The sequence below is a fragment of the Melanerpes formicivorus genome, unplaced genomic scaffold, assembly GCF_026170545.1.
Source record: "Melanerpes formicivorus ecotype bairdi unplaced genomic scaffold, bMelFor1.0.p_v2 SCAF_25, whole genome shotgun sequence".
Lineage (NCBI taxonomy): Eukaryota > Metazoa > Chordata > Aves > Piciformes > Picidae > Melanerpes > Melanerpes formicivorus.
Window position 1 is genome coordinate 3,187,664 of NW_027142377.1, and position 22,500 is coordinate 3,210,163.

Here is a 22,500-nt window from a genome sequence, read left to right on the forward strand (position 1 = left end):
ATGAAAGGGAGAGATAGAAGAAGGGAGGCACGGATAAAACAAGAAAAGGAGGGACAGAAGTAGGGATGGAAGAACAGAAGCAGAGGAAAGGTGGAAGAAAAGGAGGGAGCGAAAGTGGAAGAGAGGGAGGAAGGAAGAGAACACAAGAGGAAGCCAGACAGGAAGGGGGCGTTGCCCGGAGCGCGCGGCGCGAGACGCCAGCCCGCTGCAGTTCCCTGCTGCGCCTGTAGACCCGCCCACGCCGCGCGGAGCCAATGGTCGCTCGGGGCGCTGCAGGCGCAGCCAATCGGCGGTGGCACGGCGAGTTCCCCGGCAAAATGGCGGCGCTGGCGGCGGCCGGGAGGATGCGGCGCCGCTGCAGCGCCCGCCATGCCCGGTAGCCGGCGGAAGGCGCCCAGCCTCAGGTCCGCCGCCCTGAGGAGGCGGAGCGGCGGCGAGGAGCAGCTCACCCGACAGCGGCCGGCAGAGCCCCCCACGGAGGAGGCGGCGGCGGCGGCTGGCAGGGCGGAATGCGGCGCGGGCCGAGGCCTGCCCGCGAGGGAGGCGCCGGTGGCGTCCCGGCCGTCGCCGTCGCGGGAGGCGGCGGTGCGCGGCGCTGCAGGTACGGCGGGAGCAGCTCTCGGGGGTCCGCGCAGGCCCCGCGCCGGCGGCGGTCCAGCTCCGCTCGCCGCCCTTGAGCAGCAGGGCAGGCGCGGCCTGCCAGTGAGCAGCGGGCCGGTGAGGTGTAATGCCCCGCTGGGCGGCCCCGCCGTCCCCCGCCCGTGCCGTAGGCCAAGGGGCTGCCCCTGTCAAGGAGTCATGAAAGAGCATCTCCTGCGGCAGATGCTTAGAACCGGCTGAGGACACAAATCCACTCGAGAGGAGAAAGCCTGGCCGTTGTAAGCACTTCAGTGCAAAGCATCTCCAAAGATGTTTGTAGTAATGACATCTTTTAAAACTGTATCTATACATCTGCAACATCATTTCTAAAGGCAGAGAGCGATTTAGCTTCTCACAGTGTGTTCAGCTTACATGCTGATCAGAGACAGCTGTAAACTGGTTTTTCCTCCTTTTAATAGTCGTAGCTGAAAAAGCCCAGTGGAGGAAGTACAGACAAAGGTAGGCAGTGACCCAGAACAGTTTGGGGGGGCCCTTAAAGTTGGGATGCAAATCAGACTGGATAAAACACACAGAGCAAGCAGGAATACAAAATATCCTCCTGTGTAGGTATACACAGTTTTAAGGTGACTGAAGCCTGTGTTTCCTCAAATAGGAGGGTTGACAGTTCTTGCCCATTAGATGCTGAGCATATAGCTGTCAGCGTCATGCAGTGCTCTGCTATGTCTGTGGTGATGTCAGCAGCAAAGATAAGAGTCATACTCTCTACTAAATGTCTGGTTGTAAACAGTGATCCAGTTTTAAGTCAAGCTGATGAGTGTGAGCTTGATATTTATTCTGGAAAGTTCCTAAAGCACCTTCTTTGTGCCTCATGCCATTGTATGTTCTAAGTTATTTTGGCCATTTTATTTGTTGTTGTTTTTAATTAGGATCATCTTTCTGTTTACCCAGAGTCATGCCTACATAAAACACCAAAGAGATCGCTGAGCAGGAAATCCCGAACGCCTACTTTCAGCTCTCCCAACAATGACACCGATGTACAGCATGAAATCTTTTGGGATCCTCATTCACCCATTGCATGCAGACTAGGTAATGCTAACACAAAGCAGACTTCAGGGCACCTGTTGGGGATATGTAATGGGAATGTACCAAATTTCTTGAAGAAGGTCCCTTTCTGTTACTGTCACTAGCTTGTTTGGTTTCACCTTTTAATTGAAACCCCATACATTCTTCAATATAGTCCTGAACTGAGCTGATTTTAACACATATCCATACCACACTTCATAAATTGAAATCTTTCACAAGTTCTAAGGATTTTGTTTCTTTGTTTGTTTTCCTAGACAATGGAAAAACCAAACTGTTTCCCAGTAGATGTGCGGTGGAAATTTCAGACATTGTTAATCGTATTGCTCCTCAGGTAATTGTTGCTTTCTAAAAGGATGCCCAGCAGGTGCTGCAAGCAAACAAAACTGTGTTCAGCCTTAGAGAAGTTTTAGTTACAGTATCTCACAGTAACAATGATGTTCACATGTTCATAAAACTGGACTGAATTAAAAGCATGAGCCTAGCTTTTGGTTGGTTGCTCTTAGGAGCCACAGATGCTGTAATAAAAGGATGTATTATTAAAGTGGACTTCCAGCAGCTCCCTTTTAGAAAGTTTTACTTTCAAAATACAAGTTGTTGCCCCTGTGTTGCAGTTTGAGCTGGGTGCCCCCCTGCAATGTTCACTTCCTGTGTCCAGAAGTCCAGCCCAGAGGGGTAGACACAGGAAATTATGTAGTATTTCATACCACAATCCTTTGCACCACTATAAGATCCAGTGCAGAGTCTAGCACTGTCTCTTTTCTTCCTCCTCCGTCAGCCGGTAACTGGGGGAGATGTCTCCTGGCTTTGGGCCTGGCTAGGCCCAAGGCCATGGGGGGATGGGCATCCTGGGAATGCTGTTGTGTTTTTGGAGTAGTGTGTTCACTTTTGGTCCCTGCTATATAAAAAAGATATGGACAGGCTGGGAAGTGTCCAGAGAAGGGCCACAAGAATGATCAGAGGACTGGAAGCCCTGACATGTGAGGAAGGGCTGAGAGAACTGGACTTGTTGAGCCTTTAGAAAAGAAGGCCTAGAGGAGACCTTATTAGCAGGTACCAGTACATAAAGGCTGGCTACCAAGAAGATGATGATGCCCTTTATACAGGGAGTCACATGGAAAAGACAAGAGGCAATAGGTACAAGTTACTCCTGGGGAGATTCCAATTGGACTCCAGAAGAAAATGTTTCATTCTATGAACAGTTAGACATTGGAATCATCTCCCAGGGAAAGTAGTGGATTCCCCTACACTGGACAGTTTTCAGACTCACCTTGACAGAGTGCTGGGCTGTCTAAGTTATACTCTACTATTACTTAGAAGGGTTGGACCAAATGATCCTTGGGCTCCCTTCCAACCTAGCATTCTGTGGTTTAATTATCCTTAATAGCTTATCTTTTAAAAGATAAGAGCTTCTTCACCTACTGCATTTATGTGGCAGTTGTTTTAAACATTTTGAATGTTTCTGAATGACTGCTGAAGTACAAGAACAAAACACATGAGAGACTCCACAATAATACAAACACAGTAATTAAGTTGCTTCATTATTCTAAATAATTTGGTTTTTCTTTACCTGAAGATCTTTGCTCCTGGATCTCTCTCTTGCTGTGAACTTCATGTCCATGGCCTGGAAAGAGAAAACAAGGATTCTGGTTTATTGTTTGAATTGTATTAAGTGCAGGAAAAGAACCTGTCACTCCTAAAACAGTTCTGTAGGCTTTAGCTTGCCCTGTTCAAGGGGGTCATTTAAAATGTATTCATTTCTTGGCATATTTGAGATAAATTGTGCTCAGGAATTGGAAAATCATTGATAATGGATGCTACTTTCTTCCTTAAAAATTATTATAGCCCTGATGTAAATAACATCAGGATTTGCAACTGTGTATTGCTGATGGGATTTTTTATTTGTTTACATTAAAAACAAAATTGCAAACAAAAAAAAGCCTGCCCAAAACTACCCTTGTGGTTACTGTAGTTCACTTTAATTGTGCTGGTTTACAGGCAGTAATCTCTGGCCCTCTAGACAATTTGCCACTGCAGTGTTGTGTCTCTGAGAGATGAGGATTCAAATCCAAGCCTGAACTTGGAGGCTTTGAAACAACTTCATTTAGTTTCTAGACTTCACTTATTTCTGTTGAAAGGCTCCTTGTGTAAATGAGTTCTAATGGAAGAAGTCCTACGTGGAGCATTTGAGGGAGCTGGGGTTGTTCAGTCTGGAGAAGAGGAGCCTGGAGGAAGACCTTCTGGCTCTCTACAGATGCCTAAAGGGAGGTTAGAGCGAGGAGGGGGCAGCCTCTTCTTGGGGGCAAGCAACAGGACTAGGGGAAATGGTTTCAAGCTGTAATATCGGAGTTTCAGGCTGGATAATAGGAAATATTTCTTCACAGAGAGGGCTCTCAAACATTGGAATGGTCTGCCCAGTGCAGTGGTGGAGTCACCATCCCTAGAGGTGTTCAAGCAGTGTGTGGACCTGGTGCTTAGGGACATGGTTTAGTGTTGACCCTTCAGTGCTGAGCTGAGGGTTGGAGTGGGTGATCTTTGAGGTGTCTTCCAACCAGATGTTTTCTATGATTTCTGTGATTCTAAGATATTTTTTTTTTTGTCCTGGAAGCACCCAGGATGTGATTTATTTTGAATTATCTGATGTGCTAATGCTGCCATAAGTGGAAAAAAAGAGTGCATCTCAACTAGCTCCTTAGTAGTATCCCAAAGTAAACTAAGTCACAGCTTGTAATGTGAATATTGCTGATTATCTGTATACCTGAGGTAAACACAGTATTAGACTGGAGCTCCAAAGTGATATTCAGTTAATTGAACTTGCTCTTTTAAATTGGTAGAATTAAAGTGCTACAGCTATCAGTAGGCAACATTGCAGTAATCTCTTAGCTTGTATTGGTTTAGTTCCCATCTGTGGCTTTTGCCAGCTTTGATCCAAGTTAATTGGTTTAGCAACTTCAACTAATTCAGGGTGTATGTCTAGTCCAATGTATATGTGAAATGAAATTGCTAAGCATTATAAATTTAATCATCCAGGATGAAAAAGCAGCCTGTAATGAAGGCTCCCTTCTAGGGACATGGATTGGTGAGGATGCTATTCCCTGTACACCTGGAGCAGTCAAAGTGCGAGCTAGGACCAAGTTGAGTTGTACAAGGTAAGTTCCGTCTTTGTCTCGCTCATCACAGCTGGGCTTTCATGCAAAAAATTACGTGGTGTTCCTTTACCTACAGTGAACCATGTTAACTGTACATTAGCATAAGAATGGCTTTTAACCTGGGGCTTGTTATCTCTTCTTAATGGGGTACTTCTGGGGAATTACCAAAGAGAATGCATGCTGACTGCACATTGAAAGCAGTGGGATTCAGTCATGTTCTCTGTAGTTGTTAAACTAGAGAATGAACAGCTCATGTGGTCAGGTTATTGAGCTTGGCTACACTTTCTCAGTAGGTCTGACATTATTTGTTTCGGTTTCGTTTTGTTTGTGTTTTGTTGTTTGTTTGTTTTTTAATTTAGAGATCTTAAAATAAAAAATCCTGAAGAGGAACTGATGAAATTGGCTAAGGAATTTGATAAAAATCTAGTGGAGCTAGATGCTGTTCAGGAACAAGAGAAGCTTGGTCATGATGTCATCCAGACCGTCTCAGAGACTTCAAATAATTCTAAAGGTGAAGTAAATATGAAGAGCCTGAGATCACTCCTTGGTGAGGTTTCTGAGACAGATACTGCTCTGTCCCTGAAGCCAGTTGGCCAGAGCACTGGCATCCCTACTGCAGAGCCCTGTCCATCCAGTAGTCAAAATGTAGACCTTGAGGCAGAACTAGCACTTCGTGCTCTCTTTGACTGCTCCACCCAGAAATGCAGTGGACAGTTGAGCCAAGAGCTATCAAGTATTTCTTTAAACAATAGTTTCCACGAAAATAAAGGCACCTTGGAGAAGGAACACCTGCCTGAAAAAAATAAAGACATGCAAAATGGTCATTCAGAGGCATATCAAAAAGATACTCCGTGTGGACTAGAAAGGGGGAACAAGACTTTTCCAAAACCTGATACTTGCACTTTGACAAAAAAAAATCCTTCTTTGAAGACACACTTAGTGGTCTCCAGCAAGCTTCCTGGAGTAGATAACGATGATTTTGATGACTGGGATACAGATTTATTGGCAGATGACTCTTTTGTGATGCAAATCACCCAAAATCCTGAGTTGATAAGTACTGAAGAAGCACCACCAATTCCTACAGATGCGTCTGTGCAAGGTTTCAGTGATGCTACCATAGCAAAGGAAAGAAGTGGCTGCAGCTCAGTAACTTGTTTGGGGAGTGTACACAAATCTAACAGTTTGCAGTCTTCACCTTTGAAAAATTCTAGTAAAACCACACAAAATACTGCAAAATCTCTTTCTTTACAGAAGCCATACAAGAGAGAAAACTCAAAGACAGAGCCTACAGCCTTTCATGGTAAATGTGATGTTAAGCCAGATAAAATAAATTCTGTTTGGGAAAGTGCCCAAAGCAGTAATTTGAACCATATTCCTGTTTCAACACAAGCTAAAGTGAAAAATGGGAATGAAACTATTCAGCCTAAAACTGACCCTCTCACTGCTTTTTCTTCAAGAGCTAATCCTCATAAACAATGGATTGAAAAACCTGGAAAGAGCAAACACAATGTTTACGGCCAATCATCCACTGTTCCTACCCATACAAAACCTAGTGATGTACCTAAAGTGGTTAACCAAGCTAACACAGATTGCTTGAATCAAGTTGAAATACCAAAGAAATGCCCTCTGTCATTTGATGAATGTAATGAACCCAAATTTTCTGATGAGGTGTTAGATATGTTTTGTGACTCTGATAGCCTTTGGGATGCGAACTGTGAGGATGATGAATTGTTGTATCAGGTGTGTGATGATATAGAAAAGCAGAATCAGAGCCAGGGTGTTAAACAAGGAAATGAAAGAGCTAAAACTGTACAAGGAGCCAGTAATAATTCCAGATCAAATGCTGATTGCAGCTTCCCAGCGTCTAAACAAGGACTACCTGACCTCGTGGCACAAAAACCAAGTGCAAAACAGGAAGCTTTCTCACTAAATGATTCCTGTAGGAATTCGTCAAAGGTTGCACAAGGACTAGCCGCAGCAGGGCAGGTGGCGAACTGTAAAAACGTCTCCAGTCCTGTAACTGTGATCTCGGGGGCTTCCATGGAGTGTAAACAAACATTACTTCAAAACTGTCATCAAGCTGCTTCTGAAGATACCACAAAGACTGTTCCAGGAAGATGGTACAGGTCAAATTCTGTGCCAGCAGGTTCTGAAGTAAGTCCTGTTAATGCCGTAAACAGTTTTAGTAGGAAGACATTGGACAGTCCAGATCCGTTGTATAATACGGGAAAGACACCGAGTAACACTTGTGGTAACAAAACACCACTTGTGCCTTCAAAGTTTAAATTCAGAAAGATTAACAGTTCTCAGGGTGCTCTTCATCTAGGGCCTGAAAACCCAGGGAGTCATTCTGCCATTGGAGTTACTCTGCAAGCTTTGGAAGGGAGCAACAATCAGGTGAACGTGACTTTGCACAGCAAGCTTGACAATAAGAAACCACCTTTCAAGAGGCACCTGTCAGAGTCTTTTGCACTACCTACAGCAGGTATTTGTCTTTGTTCTATCACCATGAGACTGCTTTTTTTTTGTTTTCTTACTGTAACTAGAAAGTCAGAAACATTTATATTGTAGAATAGCTTACAATAGGCTTCAATATTCATCCATTCAGTGCTGGTTTACAGGCAGGAATCATAGAATCAATACGGTTGGAAAAGACCTCAAAGATCATCAAGTCCATCCTGTCTCTCAAGACCTCATGACTACTAAACCATGGCACCAAGTGCCACATCCAGTTCCCTCTTGAACACCTCCAGGGATGGTGACTCAACCACCTTCCTGGGCAGCCCATTCCAATGGCTAACAACCCTTTCTGTGAAGAACTTTCTCCTTACCTCAAGCCTAAACCTCCCCTGGCACAGTTTGAGACTGTCTCCCCTTGTTCTGATGCTGGTTGCCTGGGAGAAGAGACCAACTCCTTCCTGGCTACAACCTCTCATATTGTGTAGCACTGGCCTTCTAGACAATTTACCACTGCATTGTTGTACCTCTTAGAGATCAGGATTCAAATCCAAACCTGAACTGGGAAGCTTTGAAACAATGTCATTTAGTTTCTAGACTTCACATGTTTCTGTTGAACGGCTCCTTGTGTAGATGAGTTGTAATGGAAAAGTCCTACGAGGAGCACCTGGGGGAGCAGGGGTTGTTCAGTCTGGAGAAGGCTGAGGGGAGACCTCATTGCTTTCTACAGCTGCCTGAAGAGAGGTTAGAGCAAGGAGGGGGCAGCCTTTTCTCCTTGATGGCAAGCAAGCAGGACTAGAGGACATGGTTTCAAGCTGTACCGGTTGAGGTTCAAGGTGGATATTAGGAAATATTTCGTTACAAAGAGGGTTCTCAAACATTGGAATGGTCTTCCCAGGGCAGTGTTGGAGTCACCATCCCTAGAGGGGTTCAAGCAGCCTGTGGGTCTGGTGCTTAGGGACATTACTAAATGTTCTAACAAGAATTTGAGGGTTGTTTTCTCTAAAACAAAACTGTCGCAACACATCTCTTGAATTCCTCTAGTTAAGGACTTCTGCTTCCCATTCTCACTCCACTTCTCTGAATACTTCACACTCTGTAGATGCTCCGAATCACTGGGATCAAGCATAGGCTGGTGGCAGCTTTCAACTTACAATATTCTTACACAGTTTTGATGTGCTGTAAATATTGTAGTGTGAATCTGGGCTTTAATTTATAGTTCACTTAGAAAAACAATAAAAGTTACTCATCTTGGCCATGAGTCATAAAACTCTAGCTCATGGTGGGGCAGGGAACACCCATTTCTTTTCATTTATAGTACACCTGGAAACTGGAACCTCAAAATCATTTGGTGCTTCTGCAACCTCAGCCTGTGCTGTGGCTAAAATTGCCAGTGAAATATTCTTGTGTTACCAGCCTAAACATTTAACATTTCCTTTCATCTAGAGAAGAGGTCAATCTCTTTTCCACTGCCAAGTCACAGTCTGTAATATTCCATGCACTGGTGTCACTTGCTAGGCAAATGCAGAACCAGTCAGTCATGTTTTCACCTGAGCTCATGGCTTGGTGAAGTTTTAATCAATATCAATTTAGAGTGTACTGTGTCAGCTTCAATTTTCAGGAAGTGCTGTTGCAAAAACAACCAAAAAATTAATTTCTGCCAAGTATCAGCCAGTGTTTTATCTGTATTTCCTCCTCAGTAGGGAAGCAGATAAATGGAAGATAGCAATTTTGGATGTTAAGGAGGAAGGGAGGGGAGAGATTGGTATTCTGTGACTGCAATACTACTGTCACACTATTCTAGAGCATAAACAAATGAAGGGGAATGGTGTGGATTTTCTTTGCAGATAGGCAGCAACTGTTTGTGCCTAATATTTTGGCAAAAGGACGTTGCTGTAACAAAAAGATGGATTTCAAATGATCCTTTCAGTATTACTGCTATGTAATATTTCAAAGCCACCTTTTTCTTACGAAGCAAAGAGACCCTTTGTTGTGTTTATCCATTTTGAAAGACTACCTATTAAAAAATCTATCAATCAGAAATCGGTGTATAAAGCTAGTAACAGTCCTGATGTGTACAGGGAATGTTCCTGTTGGTTCCAGTGAGGTCAGGATTTTATTGTAGGGGAATTTATAGTTCTGTAACACAACATATAAAATATTACACTTAGCTATCATGTTCTTGTCTCCTTTGCCAATTTTTATTGCTACTTTTGACCTTTTTCCAACCTTTCTGGTTTTATTTGTGTGACACCTGTACTGTATCTGACCCCTCTGTCTATACCATGTCCATGCCCATATCTCTGCCTAACTCACTAAATTGTAAAGCCCTTTTCTCTCTGATAGCCTTAATTTTCTTAACCCATCACCATCTCCTATGTTGACTCCTGATGTCACAAGGTTCACTTGAAGGGCAGCCAAGTAAAATTTCCTTGAAGCAAATGTCTGCAGCCCAGTGTTTTCATTGGGAGGTAGTAATCAGTAGCACTACAAAGGTCATGCATCTTATCCCCCTTCCTGCCTTGGGGACAGGATAGATGAGCCATTTTTAACTTGGGTACCTGGTGTGTCAGAATAGTGTGCTCTCACCATAGATCTTCAAACACTGAAAGCAGGTAAGTTAAAATACATAAAGAGCTAACCTGAAGGTCTCCAATATGTGTGGTTTTTTTTTTATTTCCAGTGTCTGTGGTGGAACAAAAAAATAGAAAATGTTCTCAAGAAGAGATTGAAAGGAAGAAACAAGAAGCCCTTGCACGGAGAAAATCCAGAATGCAGGCATGCTTCAAAGACTCTTGAGCATACAATTTGTTTTGTCTGTGGAGTAAGTTTTGGGGAGGGAAACACTGTAATGCTGAAAGATACTTTTTGAGCTGTTCACAGCAAGCCTTTTTCTGCTGCTCAATTTAAAAAGCCTTGCTCTGAAACATAACTGACACCCTGGTAGTATTTAGTCTTAATTAAAAAGTTGCCAGTTGTGTGTAGCCCCCAACTGCCTTCATCAGAATGGAAATTATGTGGAGCTAATGCACTGTTGTGTGTTGAAATGGTGCAGTCTAAATATCATCACACCATGAGTTTGGATACACACCTGAGAGGAAGATGTCTAAACCAGTCTTTTGGCTGCATTTCTCCTTCTGTGAGTATTTTTTGATTTATAAGAAGACTCTTCTTGAGGATGTACAGAGTTAAGAAGTACAAAGGTTTCCTCTCAGGTAGTTTTTAAGTTTTGGTTTAAAGAAAGTACAATCTAGACAACATCCAGTATTGGAAAAGATCAGGATTTGGAAAGCATCCCCACTTTCTCTACCTTTCCCTTAGGTAAGAATTACACCTAGTGAAGGATGAAGTGAATATAAAAGTTTCATGAGGTGAAAAAAACCAAAAACTTATCCTGGAAAGGACATTTTCTTTTACAGTTTCTAATTCCCTTAATGAAGAGTTGGGAATACCTCAGCTAACAAAATCAGACTGCCTTTTTCTAAGCACGATTATAAAGAAAGTAAGCTGCTGTCGTTTTACCAAACCATGAGCCACGTAAAATACATCAGGTGAAATCTCCACAGCTATGAATCAGTTCAGCCTTATGGGTTGTACGTATTTTTCCAACTAAAGGCTGTTAAAACATAAAAATGCAATGTCATGTCAGCCTAACAGGGTCTGATAGAATTTTTGATGTGATAGATGAGTGCAGAGCTCAAACTGCTAAAACTGCCTGTGGGTAAGCTGCGAGATATTTTTCAACTGAGAAATGCTTATGTGTAAACATGTGACACTATGAAAAGTGACTGTAATTTTTCTTTGTAAATAAATAACTTTGAATCTTCCAAAGGTTAGAGGAAGCTTTTTGGGTTTCTGTAGTTTTTGCCATTTTGATAACTCTTTAAAAATGTAAGTATTGTATATTTGTAAATCATCATTAAACGTTTGGTTTTTTACATTTTGCTGGTCTCTTCTGGAAAATACACTACTGCAGAAAACTGGGGAATGGGAATTAAAAGGGAGTTCCATATGGACTTCTCCTCAGTGTTCTCTCCTGGTAATTTACCCAATTATTCTATGTCTCTTTTCTACCTCTAGTGGTGACAAAGTGTTTCCTTTGATCCAGTTAAACTAAAAATGCTTGATGGAGGAGCTGATTCTGCACACAACCATCTGCAGTGGAGTCCTGAAATATTTAACTACACTGGTTTTCAAAGTAGTGAATTTTCTTTTGTATTAGCCACTCTTCCTGCTGCTAATTAGTTGATCATGAAATCTAATCCCCATGTCCACCAAAGACCTTGCTAGTGCCCAATAAGAATTACATCTGTGGCTGCAGTTCCTTGTCACAGGTGCACAAAATATACTGGGTTGGAAGGGACCCTCAAAGGGGACCTTGTCCAATCCCCCTGCAGTTAGCAGGGACACCTCCACACCTCCAGCTAGATCAGGCTGCCCAGAGCCACACTTTGTGATAGAATAGAGTAGAATAGAGTAGAATAGAGTAGAATAGAGTAGAATAGAATAGAATAGAATAGAATAGAATAGAATAGAATAGAATAGAATAGAATAGAATAGAATAGAATAGACCAGACCAGACCAGACCAGACCAGACCAGACCAGACCAGACCAGGTTGGAAGAGACCTTCAAGATCATCGCGTCCAACCTATCACCCAACACCACCTAATCAACTAACCCATGTAACCAAGCACCCTGTCAAGTCTCCTCCTGAACACCTCCAGTGACGGCGACTCCACCACCTCCCTGGGCAGTCCATTCCAATGGGCAATCACTCTCTCTGTGTAAAACTTCCTCCTGACCTCCAGCCTGAACTTCCCCTGGTGCAGCCTGAGACTGTGTCCTCTTGTTCTGGTGCTGGCTGCCGAGGAGAAGAGACCAACCTCTGCCTGTTTACAACCCCCCTTCAGGTAGTTGTAGAGAGCAATAAGGTCACCCCTGAGTCTCCTCCTCTCCAGGCTAAGCAGCCCCAGCTCCCTCAGTCTCTCCTCATAAGGCTTGTGTTCCAAACCCCTCACTAACTTCGTTGCCCTTCTCTGGACTGCCCTTCTCTGATCTTGAATGTCTCCAAAGACTGGCCCTCAAACACATCCTTGGGCAACCTGTTCCAGTATTTCACCACTCTCATTGTGCAGGACTTCCTCCTTGTGTCCAACCTGAATCTCTCCTGCTCCAGTTTCAAACCATTGCCCCTTGTCCTAACACTACAAGCCTTTCTAAAGAGTGCCTCCTCAGCCTTCCTGTAGGCCCCTTTCAGTTATTGAAATGTAGCTTTAAGGTCTCACCAGAGCTTTCTCTTCTGCAGGCTGAACAGCCCAAATTCTTTCAGTGTGTCTTCATAGCAGGGGTGCTGCAGCCCTCTCAACATCTGTGGCCCGCCTCTGGACTGGCTCCAGCAGGTCCATGTCTTTCCTGTGTTGTACACACAGCACTTTCTCGTGTTGTCAAGCCTCTGCTAGCAGTAAAACAGGCACTTTGCATGTCTGTATGACAAACAAATGCAAACCTCAAAGAGTGGCTGTTGCAACAGTTTTCTTTATTCTGAGCAGGCAGTTTGTGTATCTGAGGGGTGTGCTGCTCTTTGTGGTGTTCTAGGAGAATCTAACAGGTACCTTGCCAGGTTCACTATTAGCTAAGAATGGCAAAAAAAGGCTTCTACTATCAGTATTAAATATGAGAGTTATAAAACTGGCTTTTAAGGTACTGATACAAGAGAATGTCAAATCTTACTGAGAAATAGTAAAATTAGGCTTTTGCTAGGCCAGTAGTCAGCTTATCAGCCCTTCTGTCACCCAGGATATTCCTCTAGAAACAAATCTACAAATGAACCAGGGTCACTTTTGTTTTCAAGGATGGTATGGTTAATCACACTTCTGATTTGAGAAGTTGAGCTTATTGGAAAGGAAGGAGCTGTGATGATACTGCAGAAAACTTTTTAGGAAGATTTCCTTCTATGATACAAGATATGATACATTTAATCAGGTCTGAAATGGGGGTAAACAGTCATGAAATATGTCATGAAATCCATGTTAAGCACATTATGGCTACCCAAATTCAGCATACAACATGACACATCCTGAGTGCTTGCTGCTATGTATCCTTGAGCACGCTCAGAGTTTAAAACTAAGTTACTGCCCTTCTCAGTGATGCTGATTTTCTCAGCACCCAGGAGAGAAAGGTGCTGGAGCTGCCTGCCTAAAATGCAACCCCTGGTCTACCCCTCAGAGCAGGTAAGAATATACTCGCTCATCCTTCACAACAGCAGTGACTAACCAAGCTGGAAAATAAGAGACTGATCTGTGACAAAGGGAATTCTCTTGCCTTCAGGGGTGTTCAAAGGACCCTTTGCAAACTTCCCAACTGGAGGAAGGCACAAACTCCTTTTTGACTTCGCCAGGTACTTCCTATGTGCTGCTTAACCATAGTTAAAGAACAGTTTTGCTCATCAGTGGGAAACGTTGATTTTGACAGTTAATTACAAATGCATCTATCGCCCTCCCCCATTAAACTAATGGTCATACAGAGACTTTGGAGTTTCTTTTACTGTCCATAAATCCCTACTTTCAGCAGCCCTCATGCTTCCTGTGAAGTTCTTGGTGACCCAATGATGCTGCACATGCCCCAGACATGCAGTCTTTTTGTCTGACAGCTTGCAGTAGACAACAGATCTGTGTTAGGAAGGTATCTACATAATAGTTAACACACACGTATGCACGAGAAGTTTGGTATTTCAGTAGCTGACATTTCACTATGAAGCCACATCTTCCTCCAGGCAAAAAAGACCTATACAAATAGTAACAACAGTTTTAAAGACATTCTAAATTAAATTACGACTGTCATGTTTCATTATAAACTAATTTATGACTGTTTGCTTAGGCACTCATCTTCCCTTCAGTCAGAGCAGAGTCATTTTTTACGTGAGCAGAACAATCAGCGAGCTTAAGCTTAAATGCAAATGGAATTCCAGCATGTCCTCATACCTCAACATAATTTTTCTTCCACAGATACTGGCACATCTCACAATGAGTGATGTGACCTGCTAAAATCTAAGGATTCTCTTTTTCAAGGAAAACCTGTGGCTGAGGCTTTTGGTGGGTTTTTTGGTGTTATGGTTGGATTTTGTTGTTGTTTTCTTTTAGGAAAGGCAGACATGATCAGGTAAAGGATCTGTTTCTGATTATTTTCCTTACCTCTATCTAAAAGTATGTGTTGTGGAATATACACACAGAGAGCCACACTCTTCCAGTTCACACTGGTGAGGGATCATGTTTAAAGGCTCTGAGAAGTTTAGTCATATCACGTTTTTGTTGTGCTGGTTGCATCACATTTTCAGAGAGGTCAGCATCCAGCAGCTCTTCAAATTTTGGCCTATAATGCACAATTAATCTCAGGGCTGCAGTTCAGGAATAGCAATGTAATCTTATACCACGTGTACCACTTATTACATCTATCCCTTTATACCCAGAGGAATAACAGAGATGAATTCATTGATTATATCTTTTTAAACCTAAAAAGAGTTACAATTTGTCAGGAAAGAATAGCTGGAAGCAACAGATAGTGACCTAAATAGTAGAATCCCAAAGATAAAATAGAAGAAAATGAACACAAATGCTTCATTGTTTGAGAGCTGTATTGTCTGCAACACACTCCAGTGAATCCAGTGTTTGCAGAAGAGGCAAAGGCAGATAGAATCTGTGGAGCTAAAAATGACAGTCTGAGCAAGTAGCCATCAAAGATGAATCTAGGAAGGCTCTGGCAATTGTGCTGTAAATCATAACCGCACTATTTGTTCAAAGCTCTGCTTGCTGCACATCCTGGTGTTTTTTGTCAGAATAGCCAGAAAAGTCCTGCCTCATAAAACACTTAAGAATATTTCATGTATTGTTCTTGTGGAACTAAGTATAAATCTCTGTGACTATTGTTTGGCTGGAACGTCAGCATGGCAGCTGGAAAATCACTAAGCACCTGATTCTACCCTTGCACTGCAGGTAATGGAGTGATCAGGTGGCTAAAGAATCAAGTCCACCCATTTCATCATTGCAAGTAGCTCTTGTCTTTAGCACATCAATATAATCAAGCAGCACTGCAGCTATTCAGGAATTGTAATTGTTTATGTGTATTTCATAAATTTGGGGGGGGAGAAAGGTTGCCTTTACACCTTTCCTTTTAAAAGCTGCGGTTAACAGCTTTTACCTCGACCAATGTAGTTAACAAAGGTGAGGAGAGGAGCACAGGATTTATAGATTTCCTGTTTAATGAGGTTGTCTGCTCTTTCCAGTTTCTCCTTGCTAAAGCAAGAACTTGATTCAGGTTTTAACCCTGGAAAATGAAGACTCCTGTAGATAAGGGAATGAAACTTTGCATACGCTGCCACACTCTCCGTGAACAGATGATGTCCACGTGAAATATTATACTCTAACCGAACACAGCGATTTAAGGTTTGGGGATTTCATTATCTCTTTTTCAGCTGAGCAGAGCAGGATTTCTTACCTGCCTAAAGCTCAGTGAATGTTGGGCATGCTGTGCAGAATCCTGGCTGTAGTGGCATGTGTCCTGGTGAGGTGACTCATGGGGAGTCACACTGGTGATTCACAGCAGCATGAAAAAGAGCTTGATGAATAGTTGGGTTTGAATATCCCGCTGAATATTTAGCTGCAGTTCTGAGTGTTAAGAGACCAGCAGAAAGCTGAACTTGGATGAGGAAAATTAAAAAATAAAAGGACATAATGAGAGAAATAAAAACATGTAAGGGCTTGCACAAGAGTTTGGAAACATTTTAGTAGATGAAGTGTTAACACTTTCTTTGCCAGTGATGACTCGCAAAGGACTTTGTTGTTGTTATTGTGGGTGGGGTTTGGTTGGTGGGTTGGGTTGGTGGGTTCTTTATGGTTGTTGGGTTGTTTTTTGGTTGGGTTTTTTCCTTTGTTTTGGTTTGTTTGTTTGTTTTCTACCTGCAAGAAAATCAAATATATGTTTAGAAATATCACAAATCTGAATTCCTGTTTTCCTGCTGGCTTCTTGCAGGCAACACTGCACCTAGATAAGGGCAGGTGTTTTTCTAAGCTCTAATGCTGTAAATGAGACAACATTAACCCTAGTAACTATTTGGTTATTGAACTTGAATAGGTGTTAGCAACTGGACTCTATAGAATAGCTTTGGTTTTCTTATCACTTGCTCAGTTTTCAGCGTCCTGACTTGTGTGACTTCAGTGTAAGCTGCTCATAAGTAGTAATAGCAGTCAAATCCTCAAACTGAGGCAAAGACCTCAATTTCCAGCATAAAAAAGGCCAGAACATCCCAGAATATTTATTATTTTTTTTTCCCATGAGAGGTATCCAACCACTAGTGAGACAGGGAAAGAAAGTTATGCTTGCTGATGTGCTGGGGGTACAGTCTCGCAGATTCATTTTCTTTCCAGTTTTCTCCCAGGTTACAGAGGCTGGCCTGGGTCCTTTAGAGAAATTTGCCATCTAAATCTCATGTGGGCTTTTGTGAAACTCCTCAGGGCATTTTTCATCTCCCTCCCTTGGTAACTGTAATCTCTCAACATCTGTGGTGAAGCATGCTTCATAGATCTAACTAGAAATCATGTCCTATTAAGGCTTCCACAACAACCAGGCTCCAGCTCTTTTACAGCAGACTGGAGCTATCTACCAAGTTTCAAGTTTGCATTTAGTTAGATCTCTATCTCAGCTATTTTCTCAGGCATAAGCCATCCACTTCTGACATTTCAGATCCCAAGTTAAAGCTGTTAACAGCTGTTAAAGCTGTGTGACCTGTAATCTGTGGATGGGTTGGTGGGGGAAGAGGGGTATACTTGGACTGCTTCTAAAGGATGTATGTGGGGTGAGTGGGAACATCAAGTTCAGATATGCTCTGCAGCAATCTGTGTGTGTGAAATTTGTGGAAGGCTTCACATCACCAATGAAATATTTCTAGACTTCAAAAAAAGTTTGAATACAATTCAAACTAGAGTGTCAAACCTTGACAATGCAACCACATTAAAAAAGAGTCTGCCTAGGTGACAGTTTTCTAATAGATAACCATAGAGATATGAAGAAAAGTTGGAGGACAGCCTGTACAAAGAGTTATGAAGGTGAATGGAAAGAAATTTGAAGATAGCTTAAGATAATGTCAGTTGGTGTAGACCAGATAAAGACAGTCCCTTTCTCATTTTCTTGAGGAAGTTTGAGGCACCAATGAAACTACATAAACCACCTGTAGTTATAAAAATGTCAAACAGGCATACATTTGGGAAATGGAAAGATTCAGAGTTCTGAAAGGGTGAGAGAGATTCTTGGAAGTCATGTCAGATCTGTTTGTCATCTCAACCTTTTGCCTGTTCATGTTCCAGATAAAACATGAGTACTTTTGTAAGCATGGAAGTAATCAAGCCTGATTTCCTGCAGACTAATTAATGGACTTCCTAAAATGCAAGGTCCATCTGAAGCTTTTTTTGAGTAGTCTCAAGCTGCACCAGGGGAGGTTTAGGTTGGATGTTAGGAAGAAATTCTTCACAGAAAGAGAGATTGGGCATTGTAATGTACTGCCCAGGGAGGTGGTGGAGTCACCATCACTGGAAGTGTTTAAATAGAGACTGGATGAGGCACTTAGTGCCGTGGTTTAGTTGATTAGATGGTATTGGGTGATAGGTTGGACTTGATGATCTCGAAGGTCTTTTCCAACCTGATTAATTCTGTATTCTGAGTCCCACATCCTGGGAATCCAATGTGGATTCTCTAGGGACTAATATGAACGAAGGCACACCTGAGCTCCACTACAGATACAGGCCTTTTTTTGATCCTTCCTCCTCCACCATCCCATGCAATTTCATCAAACTCCTGAAAAATATCATTATTTTGTAGACTCTCTATGAAGAGCTGACCCTTCTCTCCCCAAGTCTGTTCAGTGAAATTCCTCCACCCTTTTCATTTCATAGTGGCATTGTACCCTTGTTTGCTTAGCACGTACAAGAAAGTATTAACTCCATCCTCCCACCCTGCCTGATTTTTGTTATGTGCAGGAAGTCCTGCACTTCACTAATTAGTAAGTAATTTTCTGTTATTTCTAGGAATAAGAGAAGATGGTGGAGGGCCTGGGATTTTGATTCCTTAACCAGCTTTGTGGGGGACCCAGCGCTTTTCTCCCTGTTGTTCTCCCAGCAGCTACATCACTGCTGATAGAAGCCACTGCCAGTCTGCTTGCTCCTAACAGCTGAATCCACTGGTCCTGCCCTGCTCTATATGAGCATTTTAATTAATTTTCTATACAAGAATATTTATCAGCTAAAATCAAGAAATAAATCTATTTTAAAATGAAGCCAGCTTCAATATTTACTGCAGGCCTAATGACAACTTTAGACAAGAATTTAATTACACAGAGTCAGCATACCATATTTATTGTAGGGATGTACCATGGGACTTATTTCAAAGTGTAATTTAGAGTATAACTTTTAGTCTGCTCCTCAATATGAACTTAAATCAAAATGTTTCCACTGATGGAGAACATTCTTCAAAACTGATTACAAAAGTAGCCACAGTACTAATGGAGGCTTTACTGTAATTTTATGTGTTATGGTATAAATGACTTGCAAGAACACTCTTGGGAAGTTGCACTGTAATTTAATATCTTTAAAGCTAAGAACTGCTAGGGAAATATTTTTTCATGGGGACCTCCTTTTTTTCCCACACTGGTTTGTATCCCTTGCCATTCACATACTACTTCCAGAAAATCCATTGAAATGTGGTGCTGTGCTTTGCAGAACAAGATTTCCCTGGGGAGTAGACAACAGATAAGAGCTCAGGACATTCACAGAATGGTTTGGGTTGGACCTTCAAGATCATGTAGTTCCAGCCCTGTTACCATGGGCAGGGACACCTTCCACTAGACCAAGCTGCCCAAGGTCCCATCCAACTTGGCCTTGAACACCTCCAGGGAAGGGCCATCCACAACCATCTTGGGCAACCCATTGCAGGGTATCACTACCCTCACTGTAAAGAATTTCTTTCTAAACTCCAGTCTAAATCTGTCCTCTTCCAGCTTCAGTCCATTCCCTGTCATCCTATCACTACAAGCCTTTGTAAAAAGTTCCTACCCAGCTTTATTTAGGCCTCCTTTAGGTACTTGAAGGATGCTCTAAGGTCTCTCTAGAGCCTTCTCTTCTTCAGCTGAACAAGCTCAACTCTCACAGCCTGTCCCCATACAGGAGGTGCTCCAGCACTCTGACCTTCTTCATGTCCTCCTCTGAACCTACTCCAGCAGTTCAATGTCCTTCTTGGGTTGGGGGCACCAGAATTGGGTGCAGATAGAGTTTTTCCTTCCTTCTGCTCCCTGCTAGCTTTATGCATGCTGATCTCAAGGTGGTTTACAAAGGGCAGTAATGGTTCCCTTGTTCACCATTACCCTGATTTTTGCTGGCACATTTGTGGTGTTGAGGGGAGAGAGGTATTCTGAAACGTCTGCATTTCAGGACCTTGCCATGAAAATGCCACACCACCTACACAGCACAGCTGCATCCCACCCCAGGGAGACATGAATTTCCTCTATGAATACCCAGAAAGTAGCTGTGTTTAACAGTCTTAACCCTACAAATAAATCCTTATTTACACTTATCTTACTGCAGTAAGAACTGTTGCCTTGTGACAGCACCATGCCTACATAAGGCTGCTGTTCAACAGTTTACCAACCTTATTTCAATAAAAGCGTGGCCAGCACCATTTCCTGACTAAACAACTTCCAGAAGAAAAAGTAGGTATGTCAGCACAACACTCTCAGGTAGATGAGGAGCTAGGTTTATTCTGCTTGAAGATGCAGGCGTGAAGGAAATGGGCTATGCCAAAACACAAAGGGCTTTTTTTTCACTACCTAATTATCCTGTGTGACAACTTTTTAGTGGATGTTATTTGTAGATCTTCATTTAGGTGAAAAGAATGATATTGTAGACCACTGTGGTGCCATTTTAGTGTAAGGTTATGCCAGGCTTATGCTCAAGGATGTTTCTGCCGTATAGACAGGCATGCTATGTCCTAACTGCTCCAAAGGCACCTAAAGGAAGATTTACACCCACACAGTGCTGTAACAGCTCCACAGGAACTCTAACTAGCCACGAGTAAATAAGGCACATAACCAAAAACGCTGAGCAGCACCTCAGCTGGCGTAAATTGTCACAGCTCTTCTGTGGAGCTGGGCACACTTTACACAACTGGAGGATTTGTTCCTCTAAAGGCACAGAGCACTGACCTCCAATACATAAAATGCCCTTGCACAGCAGCAACACACATGCTTCCTTTCGAGCTTAGTGGGAAACTTGTGATTTCTCACTCCAGCCCCACAGGTGTGCTTCACCTTTTATTGGTCAAGGTGGGCATTTGGAATGGTCCACTGGGTAAGAGAGAGATGCCTTTCTAAGTTCCTTTCTAAGGCATACTCAAACTGTATCTGGAAAAATTTATTTCCAACTGGAATTGCATTGGGTAAGTCACACAAATTTTTAGTGCTCTTACATACAGCACTCCACTGCTGTGTCTACAGCCATCCACTGCTATGAGGCTTAGTGCTGATGGGCTCAGAGGCCAGGAATTCACAGTAATTAATTCACACTTCAACAGAATTATCTAAATTTATCCAAACCAATTTTGTGACGGAGAGGGCAGCACTAATAAGTGACAGCTATCTGAGCCTGTTGTCAGCAGACAGACTGCTATGAGGGAGAAGGCAAGACTTTGTGACACAGGGGAGGGACGGTGGTCACCATAAAATAGTTCCAGCCCCCACCATGGGCACAGACACACTCCACTAGATCAGATTGCTCATGACCCTTTCCAACCTGGCCCCAAACATCTCCAGGGAGGTGAAGAACTGAAGAGAACTTAAGAGTTTCCAAAGGAAAACTTCTTCTACCACACTCTGTAGAAAAAATGGATCAGCACAATAGGTGGGTTACAAGGTGAGACAGGGAGGTCATACGGTGACCCCAAGCATTTAATTTAATTTGGTTTCCTGTAGTGGGGGAGTTTTGGACATCATAAATGTTGTGGCATGTGGCTACATGAATGCAGTCTGAAAATCCCTTCCATTAATTTTTATGTAGCTCTCACCACTTAAAGCCTTCAGCTTTAGACCTTGTCCAGACTATATCATGGTCCTGACACAAAAAGAGAGTCGTTCACAGAACACAGGATATATTGGTCTGACCTGAAGTACATAAAATCAAGGGCAGCCCAGTGTGAACTGGAAAATTACTCACTTGTCTGCAACACATCCAGACTCTTGAGTCAAGGCCTACACAGCCTGGCACAGATCATGAGACTAAAGAATGAAATGTTTCCTAGCACTGTGTGGTATTAAATACTCTCCCTGTATCAGGGGGAATATTTCTAACAGTCTCATTTGATGTTACACACACACAAGCAGTTTGTTATTTCTGTCTTAGGGAATTTAGCTTTCTCACTCCACCAGCACTTCTTTTTGGTTGGCTGGGGGAACTTTGCAGAATAAAATAAAAACCTATGAAAACCAACCAAACAGAAAGGTCACCCCTCTCTGCAAAACTCACTGAGAGAACCTCATTCTAACTCCTGCATAGCCTTAACTACAAACACTCACCCAGTAAACGCTGAAGGTCTGTGCAGCAATGCTTTCCAAGGCACAACAAGTAATTTTGTGTACCAAGAACTCCCTGCCTAAGTTCTAATGGAAATCTTTCAAACTATTAGAGTGCTCAAATGAAAGATAACAGGAGATGTACAACTTGCAACTCCTCCTTGCAGCTTTTCTCTGAGCTTCAAGGCACTCACAGTTATCTTCTATTTTCTCCTCTCCTCTCTTCTCCTCTCCTTCCCTCTCCCCTCCCCTCTCTTTTTTCTTGTTTCTTGTGCCTAAAGGCAATTATTTCATTTCTCAGCATAGTGACTATTTTACATTCTTCACAGTGTTTTGCAGCACACTAAGCACCTGCTACACATTACAAACACAAGTACCCCTCACTGTTCTCTACCATCTCCACAGCCTCCCGGTAACACAGTGGCCACTGACATCACTAGGGCTGTGCCTGGGCATGAGAGGAGACAATGCATTAGAAGGGCTCTGGCCCATACCACAGGGTTTTTTTTTTTTTGTTTCCTTAAAACCTCTGCCTGACTGAGAGGAAGAGACAGGCAAAGGTTCAGAGGTGATTTCTAATAAAATATTTCAGGAAGCAAAAGAAAAAAATG

The 22,500-nt window shown here is 42.7% G+C and overlaps 1 protein-coding gene across 1 annotated transcript; it reads left to right on the top strand.

Moving 5' to 3' along the window:
• Nucleotides 1-304: 304 nt before the first annotated feature.
• Nucleotides 305-11,226, top strand: ETAA1 (ETAA1 activator of ATR kinase). The gene is made up of 6 exons (XM_068153077.1): nt 305-601; nt 1,549-1,686; nt 1,938-2,014; nt 4,711-4,829; nt 5,189-7,314; nt 9,970-11,226. The coding sequence occupies exons 1-6, from the start codon at nt 370-372 to the stop codon at nt 10,083-10,085; spliced, it is 2,808 nt and encodes a 935-aa protein (XP_068009178.1). The 5' UTR covers nt 305-369; the 3' UTR covers nt 10,086-11,226.
• The last annotated feature ends 11,274 nt before the right edge of the window (nt 11,227-22,500 follow it).

Excerpts from the sequence above, each read along its gene's own strand:
- ETAA1 (XM_068153077.1), top strand. The coding sequence starts at position 370 with ATGCCCGGTAGCCGGCGGAAGGCGCCCAGCCTCAGGTCCGCCGCCCTG. Across the intron at positions 4,830-5,188 it reads ACCAAGTTGAGTTGTACAAG|AGATCTTAAAATAAAAAATC; the intron begins GTAAGTTCCGTC and ends TTTTTAATTTAG. Across the intron at positions 7,315-9,969 it reads TTTTGCACTACCTACAGCAG|TGTCTGTGGTGGAACAAAAA; the intron begins GTATTTGTCTTT and ends TTTTATTTCCAG.